Source organism: Amphiura filiformis, chromosome 1 (assembly GCF_039555335.1).
Source record: "Amphiura filiformis chromosome 1, Afil_fr2py, whole genome shotgun sequence".
In the NCBI taxonomy this organism is placed as follows: Eukaryota; Metazoa; Echinodermata; class Ophiuroidea; order Amphilepidida; family Amphiuridae; genus Amphiura; species Amphiura filiformis.
In genome coordinates, this window is record NC_092628.1 from 2,191,916 (window position 1) to 2,204,980 (window position 13,065).

The 13,065-nt window shown below is 36.9% G+C and overlaps 1 protein-coding gene across 1 annotated transcript in view; it reads right to left on the reverse strand.

The window, feature by feature from the left end:
• The window catches only part of LOC140169461 (protein wntless homolog), an 83,245-nt gene that overhangs the window by 68,117 nt on the left and 2,063 nt on the right, over positions 1–13,065 (reverse strand). Inside the window, exons 2-3 of the mRNA XM_072192724.1 lie at positions 2,530–2,796; positions 1,674–1,795 (exon numbers count right to left, since the gene is read on the reverse strand). Coding sequence (XP_072048825.1) covers positions 1,674–1,795; positions 2,530–2,796 — 389 coding nt within the window. The remainder of the gene's footprint in view (positions 1–1,673; positions 1,796–2,529; positions 2,797–13,065) is intronic.

The following is a 13,065-nucleotide window of genomic DNA, read 5'->3' on the forward strand; positions in this document are numbered from 1 at the left end:
ATTTACTAATTCTTTTTGCCGCCCCTGTTTTTGCCGCCCCTTCTTCTTCCGCAGCCCCTTCATTTTGGCGCTTCTGCTTTTACCCGGGAGCTGACACCCCAAAGCCCCCCCAAAAAAAAAATATGCGCATGATTGGAGACTACCAATTTCATGTACAATTATCATGACTTTTGGTACAATAAAGTGTGGAAAAAATAAGTAACTAAAAACTAATTAATAATACCCAAGGTGACAAGTAAAAAACCCTGTCCTTCGGGCAGATGGACTATCCAAATATGGTCGGTAGGTCAGAATTGTTTGAAATGACTTTAAAAAAAAAAAAATTTAAAAAAGCTTGATAATTTAAACAATATCTGAACAATTTTCCGACTTTGTTTTAAAAAATCAATCTACTTCAGCCAAATAATTACTGTTAATTTCATGCAGCTATATATAAAAAAATCTCCAAAATATAAAATCAGGGTTTGTCAGGCTCATAGAACATGGCAGGGTTTTTTGTTGAATAATTGTAAGTTTACTATTTCTTGCAAATACCAGCAAATCTTGATGCAGTTGAGTAAAGGGGTCAGCTGTCATTAACCTCACTCACTCATTTCCAGTGTACAAGGATATTTGCAATTTCCTCCATGCTTCTTACTTGCACAAATTAAATTTTACACAGAGAATGTTTTGTGTTATGTAGCTTTGAAGTTCCTGCTTAATAATATAGTTTCATCTCAAACATGTTTTTTTTTATTCACACAAACAGTAAGTGAAAGAAAATATCAGGCATGAGAATGGCTTTTTTGAAAATTGCCTGAAAAAGAATGTGAATTCTGAAATTCCGACTGAAAAAATAATAAATAAATATAAATGCGTAAATTTGGACAACAAAATTACCTGAATTCAGGCAAAAGCCTAACATTTTTCATGCCTGAAATAAGTTGGCAATTCTAGTTGAAATCCATACACCTCCTATGGAAGACATGGCCTTAATCTCCCATACAGGGGGTGAAGATTTCAAATGGAGTCATCCATTCAGGTACTCCCATTTGAAATTCACTCTCCTTGTGTGGAATAATAAGGTCATGTCTTCCACAGGAGGTGTGTGGGTTTCAACTGGAATAGCCCAATATTTAGTATCCTTGTGCGGCTTCCAACACATCTCCACTGGGTATCTTATTATTTGTAATATAATGTGGTATTTCATTTATCATGGTAGTTTCTTTTTTCTTTTTTGATTTAACAGTGTTGGACGGGAGTGGGGCTGTGTATTATGTTGAGGTTTATTTGTTGTTGTTGTTTTGAAACTTGGGGAGTACTTGATTCAGGCCATCCAGACTTTTGAACACTGCCTCATTCAATCCATAAAAGTGTGTCTCTTGTGTTTTATCTCGATGCTTAGTGCTGGCCATAAACTTCAACATAAAAAGTCCAAGTTTTGATATATTATCTCACAATATCAAGAATTATCTCCAGAACCACTGAACCAATACTAGGCTTGTTTATATTAATTTTGATGCATTTTTCATGCTGTTTCCATATTTGGTCATGAAAATGTACAACTCTAAAATTGAATTTTTATGGAAAATTTAGAACTTGTTGTCTGCAGTTGACGCCCATGCAGAGATAGTTAAAATGAAGTAAATAATGAAAATGTTTGCTGTGTTGTAATCTTCCTTATTAATACTTACATATTCATGGTTAAATGTGCACTCCAGCTTACGAGTCTCATTCACACTCACTATTTCTGTCACTTTGTTGTCTTCATCATAAGAACCAAGCTTGATAACAAGAGTCACTTTGGGGTCAACACCTATTATATCATGAAAATAAATCAAAATCAAATCAAATTAATATATCTTTTTCAAATCAATCAATTAGTACACCATTTATCCAACACAACAGTGAGAAACATTCTCCTACATTTAGGTCTGTAACGCTAGCAATCTATATCTTCTCAGCGTGACTGGTTTTGCTCACTTACTTAAGGTACTAAGATTTTTAGAATAACTCAAAAAGTTTGTTTCATGTACATGTACACCCAGGCAGGCTGGTACATGCAGGGATTAACAAGGAGCCAAGCTTTTCCATGGTATGCCAAGTTTTTGCTTCTGGTGTGCCCAATATTTTACACTACAAAAATAGGACCAGGAGAATGCATCTTTGGGACCAGGAGCTAATACTTGAGCCTTGGTTTTGTATGCATTTGGCTATTCCAGTTGAAATCCACACCCCCTATGGAAGACTTGACCATATCATCCACACAGGGAATGTGAATTTCAAACAGGGGTTAGTGTTACCTGAATTAGTGACTCCATTTAAAGTCTACACCACTGGGTGGGTGATCATATTGCAAGAATAAGTTGCTTTTCTTTCTGAATGTAATGTTTGAAGTCGTGGATTCCACCAGCAGCAATTTTATTAACATAAACATTGTTAATGTCAGTTCAGCATATTTACAATACTATAATTGTTTTAAAGTTCCATTTAATGCTCTAACCCAAAATTATGGTCTTTTTTAGTTGTCAGTGACCATTCCCGACTTACCCAATGGTCTCTCAGAATCATACACAATATCTAAAGCCAACACTCCAATGAGATACTGGAACCATGGTGTCATATGAAATGGCCTATTTGGCATCTGGACTGAAAACACAATCTCATTGGCCTGAATCCCTTGTCTAGTAGCTTCCTCAAAGTCTCTCACTTTTTGACATTGTTTTGGCCCCCAGGGTTGAAACCATCCTTTAAGGTTGAAAGCTCTGTCTACACACTTGGAGGAAAGATGGGTGTTGGCTGCTGTAGGGTTGGGAGCTGAAAACAAAGACAAATTATTGCATTAATAAACAAACAAATAAAAGTTTCAAAACAAATGAAAAGAAAGTCTCTACTTTTTTACTTTAAGTAATATGTCTATTATATAGTATTATTAAGGTCACCGGTTCAAATCTGGCCAGATGCACTGGTTTTTTTTCTTCAATATTTATGTGTGCTTGCTGCTCTGTGTAAAGATTAAAATTTGTCCAAGAAAAGTTTCTTTTTGAAAAATAGGCCAATTCAGTTGAAATCCATACACCCTCTATGAAAGATATGACCTAAACTTCCACACAGGGGTGTAGATTTCAAATGGAGTCACCCATTCATTGATATTCACACTCTCTGTGTCAGAGATTAAAGTCATGTCTTCCATAGAGGGTGTATGGGTTTCAATTGGAACAGCCAATTTCTATAACATAAAAGAATGATTCTCTTAAAACTGTAACAAATAAACTTGTAGATTTTCAAAATATGTTGTCAAAATGCATGTCTGTTTTAACTTCAAAATTAAAAATTATTTAAGAGTAGTACGAAACAGAAAACTGCCAAAGCTTGCACTTTTAAATTACATTGTCACCACAGGCGGCAGATGATGGGGATTTAAATAAACTAATTCACAACAGGCACAATATCAACAGTACTAATAGCTGAGCCCGATCTTCCTCACACCCACCTCCACTGTTTCCTGACCTGTATACTTAACCATGACCTTTGCATGCCCTGGGTATTCTAATTTACAACCAAAAAGCTGTAGAGTGTAATCAGCATAGAATTCTGTGTTGCATCCGAACTTTGACAGCTCGGGAACGAGGCTATTGTCGGCTTGCTTCTGACAAGAAAGAGATAGTGATGTAGCTCTTTGTGACACTGTCAGCTCCGCAATATGACAATACCCAGAGTCACAAGTCCCTGACATAGATACAAATGTGTACTGATCTTGACCTTACACAGGGGTGGGGGCACATCCTCAACTCCACAGTTTAATGTCATTGCCAACAGTGCTCGAAGAAAGGAGGAGGCCCCTTTATGTGGTTGTGAGATTCTGAGGGATAAACCATATAGGCCTATACCACAAAAAGACTTGGAAACGATCCTTGTTTTCTAATAAACATATTTATTCATAAAGATATTAAAGCATTCCAAAGTGTTACATTTTTTTTTAAATCTATAAAAAAAATTTAATTGGCTAAATTTAAGATGGGAGAGGACGAGATCCAAAACATTCATTTTATACTTCAGCCTTACATGTAGTTTGACAGAGGAAATGAGAATAATTTTCAGTTTGGAAGGATAATTGGAGTTGGCATTCAGCACAAGACCACATAGAGTGGCACAGGCTGCAACTTTCTACCATTTTAATACAAACTTAATCTAAAACATCCCCAGGCACAGTTCTTTAACCCTAATACACAAGTACATTCACAGAATGACCTTTGAATATTTGGGTACAATAACTCATACTCCACAACTTGAGGTTAAATTTTAAGCTAGTGTTGTAATAGAGGGTTATTGAACTCTGTTATTGGCACACCGAGACCTTTTTGGCTCACAGCGAGATGTGCAAACACAACTTCACATTGAAATATCAATAGACCTTTCAGCCATTAAGGGATTTTAAAATGTTTATTTTGAACATATTTAGTAAAAGAAATTATATCAGATTTCAATTGATCACTGATTATTCAAAGAATGTCACTTAGAGTACCCCAGTACAGTATATCATAGATTTATATACAAATGTACTGGCCAAAGTGACAGAATCAACTTTTTTAATTTTAAAAATCAACTGATTTTTGAAAGAGCGTGAGCCCGGGAGTGTGAGCAATCACAAATGGACAGGGCTTGCAACTAGCTGATGCCTCTGGCCTTTCATGTCTGGAGACATGAACGGCTTGCTTGCCATTGGGCAGTTCCATTTGAAACTGCCATGAAGATTTATAATTTTGGTCTTCCACAGAGAGAGTATGTTTTTCAAATGGAATTGTCAAGAAACCATTATCTTCCAGAACAGGAGTGAGTTCATTTCAAATGGTACTGATACAACCTTACACATCAATTCTATTCTATTTGAAACACATACTCCTTCTAAATCTTCCACAGGAAGAGTGTGCATGCCTGGAAATATTTAAAATCAACTCAAAGGTTGAACTGAGAGCAAGTTTCACCATTTAAAGGCATTTTGAACTTTGATGACCAAATCAATCATTTCTCAGGGGAAATGGAAGCCAAAAAGTAAACCATAAAAACGATGGTCCAGTCAGCATTCAGGACCAGATTCTACCTTGCACTGAAAAAACAAGAAAATGTGACATTTTTGACACTTTACTTGACAAAAGAGCCAATTACAATTGATTTGGTGGTTAAATATTACAATGGGTTTTAAGCGTTCACCCTTGAACCTATTGACTTAATTAAATTGTACCCATGTACATAGAACCATATCTCAAGATTTCAATAACAAGTCTGCCACATGCCGGGGTTGCATGCACTGAGCACTGCAAAGCGGCCTTCGAGCATGGGCAAAGTGCGCACGAGGCCTTCAAGTGCAAGAACTGGGGGAGCTTGTTATGTCAGAGGGCCTGTCATGATCCCCTCGGCCAGTGTCCGAAATAAGGAAAATATGGAGGTTGTCCCGAGGATAACTAAAGCATAAATTATGCTTGTCCTCAAAACATTTTGGTTGTCCCCAAAATGTGTCATATTTTGGAGTGCAAACAATCAAATGTCTTTTGTTCTGATCATGCGGATCTCAAGCACTGCCATCATTGGGTAAGGCCAAGCAAAATAAATAACATGTATATCGTCCCCGCCCTTTTCAAATATATTTGTTATTTTTCCTATTTGCTTCCTTACTTTGTTTCAAAAGTCAAAATTTAATGTCAAGTTTTATATTTTATAAATCATGATTTTGGAGGTAAAATATATGGCTGTCCTGGGGATAAGTACATAGCTCAATATGGTTGTCCCCAGTGATTTTTGGACAAGACAACAAGAGGATAAGTGCTTATTTCAAACACTGCCCTCGGCACTGAGCAAATTTTCACTTATTTCCATGGGTTTTGCCCAAGGGCGTGGCTTTAATATAATTCAGAAGTTCCATTTTTAATAAAATATTTTCTCCTTCAATATTAAAGGTGGGTAACCTGATTGACAGCCTCATCCCCCACTTTACCCCATCTGACGCAGATTTTGGTATCAGGTGACAGCTCATATTTTTCTCATTAAAAACATATCGAAATTAGGCATTCCAAATTGGTATATTTCCGGAAAAATCATCAAAAAACTGTTGAAAAATTAGTCTTGACTGTGGTACATGTTGAGACTAATTCAATAGTTTTTTTAACTCTTCGGAAATACACTGATTTGGACCTCGTAATTTCAATATATGCTATAAAAAAATGATAAAAATAGGATCTCATTTGATATTAATTTATTACATGATTACGATGATTAGGCCCAAAAAATAAAAGGTCAGTCTGTTTGCCCTTTCAGCTCAAAATTTATTTGGGTCGGTAGGTCAAATGCACACTTTAATCAGTATTATTGTAAAAATTATTAATGATTTAAGGTGAAGTACTACACCCCTGATCAATTTTGTGACCAATTTACTGGAATTTCAGTGACTCAAGACAAGCGTACCTACATTATTTATGATAAGAAAAGAGGTACAGAATGTACCTCATTTCTTTTGAAACACTTGTCTTGAATCACTGAAATTTCAGTGAAGTACCGTAAATTGGATTCCTTGCCCTATAATACATAACTTTTGTTACCAGTGTGTAGGCCCTATAGTTATTTTTTGAGAAAAATGCAAAATTAGTCACAAAATTTATCAGTGGGTGTAGTACCACCTTAAATCATTAATAATTTGTACAATAATACTGATTAAAGCGTGCATTTGAACAGCGAAAACAGACATCGGTTGTGTGCCGATCTTTCGTTTGCCAAAGCCGCCATCTTGAATGACTAAAAATCAGATCAGGTGGTGAGTACCATGAATTCTCTAAATTCAGTACATTTCCGTTGTCAACCATGTAATTGAATGGGTTTATTGAAATTCTAAAACGCTTAAAATATCACAAACAAGTAGACCTATGTTAATAAATAATATTCATACAAGCTAAAACCGTTGGGGTTCGATAATGAACCCCACAAAACTAACCGAGTGTATAGAAAATGCCATACAGCTGAGTGGTTTTGCCGGCTCTCTCCGACCACCATGCCACTCGCCAGGCACTCGCCACCTGAATCAGACTGTATGAGGGCATTTTTTTTTCAATCATTTTGCAGTGGGAGCCGGAGGTAGATTTGCGCAAATCAAGGATTCTCACAATCTTGCAAGAATTCAAATGGATTCCCCCACACTGCCTACATTGTAGGCCTGATGTTTATCATTTCCTGGTATACATTTTAAACAACTAAAATTATTTTGTTTAAACTTTATGAAAAGTGAAAAATACAAAATATATCAATGGACTGATCCCAGAAAGTGAGGAGGGAAGTCGAGAAACATTTTTTTAATATTTCGATACAAGTGCGGAGTACCAACTTTCTGGAATTTTCTGTTAAATAGATTCATCAGGTTTGTAACATCAAATCAATTAGTAATTTTGCTTGACAAAACCAGTTTAACAAGTTTTTACTTGTAAGTAAAAACTTACTGGTTTTGTCAAGCAAAATTGAAAAAAAAGGTATGGTACGGTAATACAGCGTATACAGAGCCATGATGTTGATAAATTCTGGAAATCTTCTATTTTTTTAAATATTTTTGAGATATGTTGAAATCAAAATACAGCCCAAATCTAATAGTCCAGTCAATCTAAACAAATTAGTGGTGTCACCCACCACTAATTGCAACAGATTTTTTTTCACTTTTATACATTTTGGAGATGTCCCCTGAACATCATACCAAAAATATACTAAAATATACTTGGTGGAAAGGTAGGTTTTGGCGGGAAAAGGTCATACAGAGGTCAAATTTCAAAATTGCTTTAATATTTTTAAAAACTATACCAAAGCATTCCTCTAGTCTTAAGGATTCAGAAAAAGTATAGTTTGTCATATCTGTGATGTACCATTCTCAAGTTAAGCAAAAAGGTTGAAGGTCAAATTTTGGGCTCCATGTGGGTCAACTTTGAAAAAATGCTCCGATCTCCTTAAAAATGGTCTCAATGTGTTCGTCCTTTAAAAACACTCTAAAATAAGAATAGCTTGCCATATATCTTGGATGTTTCGTTACCTAGGTAGGAGGGTAAAAGAGGTCATTGACCATTAAACTTTATTGACCCCGACCTAGTTTTCGATGTTACGCAGGTAATTAAACAAACAGTGCAAATATTCTTTAAATGAATTATGTTTGCAAGCCGAACAATTTGAGACCATTTTGGTTAAAATCAGACAATTTTAGTTTTTTGACCTCTGTGGAACCCAACATTTGACCTTTGACCTTTTCGGTTATAACTCAAGAACCGTACATCACAGATATGGCAAACTATATTTTTTTCTGAATCCTTATTACTAGCGGAATAATTTGGTATAGTTTTTAAAATGATTGGAGCAATTTTGAAATTTGACCCCTGTATGACCTTTTCCCGCCAAAAACTACATTTCCACCAAGTATATTTTAGTATACTTTTTGTATGCTGTTCAGGGGACATCTCTGACATTCATAGCAGTGAAAAAAATTCTGTTGCAATTAATGGTGAGTCAAAACCCACTTTGACTGGACTATAAACTAAATGACTGAAAATGTCCCCTAAATCTGCCTCGTATACCAAGAACCTCTCGGGATCACATCATGTAAAAGGGGCTAAAGGGAAAATGTAAGACCAAATAAATTAATGTTCGGACTTTCTCACAATTTGGTGAGGGAAGCCATTCAATTTATATAAATTTACTATTTTGCAAAGGCTTTGTCATCATAAAAACTGGGAGGGCCTGTAATATGAAAATTGTTATTTCTCCAAAGCCCTATCAAAATTTGGTGGGAGGCACTTGTTATTTGTTTTAAATTTGTTTCAAACCTGGCTTAGGCCAAAATAAAAAAACATGTATAATCCTCCCCGCCCTCACCAATTGAGATTTTCAAATATTTTTGTTATTTTTCCTATTTGCTTCTTTACTTGGTTCTAAAATTGTTGTAATGACAAGGTGTTCTTGGTTACCGGTATCATAATTTATAAACAAACACTTTCTTCAAGCTAGGGGTAGGGCTTTGGGGAAATAACATAAATATTACTAATTAGGGGGCCTCCCCGATTTTATGTTGACAAACACTGAAATTGCAATTTTACACAGAAATGAATGATAAACTAGATGGACCACGGTTCTCGGGTGTTGCGGTTTTCGACGCACAGCGTCGACCATGATGCCTCCACCAAAGGGAGTGATGTGGCACTCATGCCCATGAGGTTTTACTAATTTGACCTCACATGACCTCTGGATGACCCCTGGTGACCTAAAAATGACCTTCCAAAAATGTGTCTCTATATATGTTGACTTATACCCTGTGTGGGCAAGTCATACTTCAGTATGACTTGCCCTGAACGTCCATGTTCTGACTTTCTCAGAGACGGATAAATTGTATGACAGCCTGCCAATTTAAGCTTCCTATAATATCAATTGCACATAACATACGAAGTCACAAACTTACCAACTTCAATATATGCACTTCAAATACAGCAGACCAGCTGTTAATTATTACCGATCCTGTAGAATAACTTACATAATCGTCCATTTCATGGAAGCCCGTTGCTCAGAATTGCCAATTTCAGTTTTATCTGTCAAATGCGCTGTGGATGTGCTCCATTAAATCACAGGTGTGAAACTGACTTTATACCACTCGCTCGCTTTCGCAGAAAAGCCAGCCTCGTGGCCCTGGGGCATGACATCATCGTGGACATATGCAAAATTTCCGACGGGCGTCATATAACCCGTATTGTGATTGCAAAAGCCATTCTTTGAAATCGTAAGCCAATCAATGAAAGCGACGGCCTTTTACGGTATTAATGAATGTGACTCGCCAGTAAAGTACGTCTATCCTGATTGGTTTACAAAACTACTTTGATAATTGCTAAGCCAGTCAGCGTGCTCGTAGAGGTTTTCGAGAGGCGAATTCACGTGGTGATCCAGCGATTGAGTATAAATTCAGCTTGACAACTGCTCTCGCGCGAGATCGCAGGTGCAATAACAATACATGGACACAATCACTGACATTTACACCATGGAATAATGAATTATTTATGACATGCATCGGCTGGATTTTACGATCGAGGTAAGGTTTTTGGCCTGTCCCTGCGTGAATATCCTTAGTTTTCAGCATCAAAGATACTTGCGATGACCAGTTTTTTGCGGACACTTTGATAACAGGTAAGTCATAGACATATCTTTTATAGGTCATAGACATAGGGTAGAAACTATAGTTGTACAATTTGTACGAAATATACATTTTGTTATAGGCCTAAAATGTTTACAAAAATATATTGGTCCATACGTTGTGCTTGTATTCAGTTGTTCGACGTATAATGTTGACTGTGCCCACCAAGTTTCCTGCCCATACGACAGTTTGTACTAATTTGATCTTAGATGACCCTGGATGACCTTGGATGACCCCAAAATGACCTTCCAAAATTTTTGCTCTTTATGTTTTCTGTACCCACCAAGTTTCATGCCCATATGACAGTTTTTACTAATTTGACCTGGATGACCCCAAAATGACCTTTCAAAGATTTGGCTCTAAATGTTGACTGTACCTACATGTACCAAGTTTCATGTACGTATAATTGATAATTTTACCTCAGATGACCTCTGGATGACCTCAGGTGACCTTGACCCACTAACCAATACAAACTTGGCCTGCCTGTGGTCAAGGTGCACCCACCCACCAAGTTTGAGGAACGTGCGACCCCTAGCCTCAGAGAAAAGAGGTAAATAAGGGGTGGTGCAATAATTATGTGTACCCCAGTGAATTATAGGGGGGGGCAAAGATTTTTGGCAGGCCAAAAGGGGGGCAAGCATTTTTGGCAGGTCGAAAGGGGGTCAAGCGATTTTTGGCAGGTCGAAAGGGGGGCAAGCAATTTTGGCACAGATATTTTGGGCACCGTTTCTATATTACGCCCTAAAAAGGTTTAGGAAAACGTTACGAACACGTTCAAATATGCAAAATTTCCTTCTCGCTGCACTCGCATTATATGTTAAGACAATTTAAGGTTTTAAATTCGGGTTCCCCAAAATCTTGCATGTGTAAGGGGGGGGCAAAGATTTTTTGGCACGTCAAAGGGGGGGGCAAAGGTTTTTGGCACGTCGGAAGGGGGGGCAAAGGTTTTTTGGCACGGCCAAAGGGGGCAAGCGATTTTTGTCAGACTATTTTGATAATTCACCCACTCCGGGGTACACATAATTATTGCACCACCCCTAAGGAAAATGGGCCCCCCTGTAGGACTACATGCAACAACGTATAAAAAGGTCCCTCGATAAATGATGAGGGTTTCCATAGTGCAGCTATGTCCCAAGATTGGTTGCATTATGATTTAAACTGTTCATATGAGACCAAATTTTAACCAAAAGTCTCAAAATAATGGTATTTTACAAGTTGACCTCAAATGACCTTTGACCTCACAAGTATATGACATGTAATCACCACCAATATATGAGGGTTCACAAAGTGCAGCTATGACTCAAGTTTGGTTGCAATAGGATTTGAACTGTTCATATGAGACCAAATTTACAAATTTACCTTGTTTGACCTCAGATGACCTTTGACCTCAGTATATAACCTTGAACCCCACCCAAAAAAAAAGTATCCAGAGTTTTTGACCATGACCAACCTATCCTGAAAATCTGAAGTCAATCCGCCCATCCATGCCTGAGATACAGCATCCGGACGGAAGCACAGACATTGCAAAAACAGTATGCCTCGCGGTGGAGGCATAAAAAATAAATTATAATAAGGACCTCCCTCACCGATTTTTTTAAAAAGTCCAGACGATATACATGTTATTTGTTTACTTGGCCTTACAAATTTACTATTCATTTCTGTGTAAAATTACAATAATGAATTTGAAAAAGTTACTAAAATTAATTTTATGAGCTGAAAAGAAGGTGACAGGAAACCAAGTTTCAAGGACCTAATTATCCAAGTAATATACTGCGCCAATAAAATATCATTACACTTGGAAAAATAATCATAATTTCAAAACTGAACAATATTAGGGTGAATTTGTTTTTTTGATAGATGCACTATCTAATCCTGCACATTATGACACCACATTGAATCCAATGTGACCTCAAGAAAGTAAAGTTACAAGCAATTGAATAGATGAAGGTACAGTTTTTAAAGTGACAAACTGGCCTACATGTATACAAGGCGTAAAAAGATTCCAACAAGCGAAACAAAGAGACAGCACAGTTTTTAGTTAACTTTTCAAATGATTGTACCTTTGAATGAATTGAACAATGATTGGACATTGAAATTTTATTAGCTTCAGTCAGGTCAAAATAAGTTCTGAATAAAATATTGGGAAAATATCCGATATTTTTTTGTTCACATTTTCATCAAACATGATGTGAACAAATCACAATTTCACTTGACATCTTATGTTTAATTAGGAATATTCTTGGAAGTCAAAATAAAACATTTTAAACCATATCCACCCAACATTGCAACACAATCATCATGACGCTAGGCAGTGTTCGAAATATGCCTCAAAAAGTTACAGGCCAGCCGGGCTTGACCTTAAAAAGTTACCGGCCACGGGCCGGCAACTAGATGCCAGTCAGAAAAGTTACCGGCCAGGCCAAAAAGTTACAGGCCAATGGCCGGCTGACCGGCCCTATTTCGAACGCTGATGCTAGAGCAGGCGAGCGATTAAAGGCCCATTCAGTGATCTGGACGATCATAAAAATCATCAAAATTCAGATTTTGGCACCTTGTCATTGTCATAGATAGCCTGCTAGTGGTTCAGCCAAAAGCTGTGTATTTCAGACAAAATAGAAGGCATTTTACATTATTTCTTTTCTGAATGGGGCTTCAACATCGTCAATACTGCTGTTTTTTTTGTTAAGGAGGTACTACACCCCTGTCCAATTGTGTGCCTATTTTTGCATTTTTCACAAAAATTATAGCGCATTGGTGACAAGTAAGATATGTATATTATAAGGGCAAGGGCAACAACTACTGCACTGGAAATTTTATTTCAGCACTTGTGACAACAGTTGTGGAGTTACAGTCAAAAATAAGGGAAAACCAATATTTAATCAATAAATCAA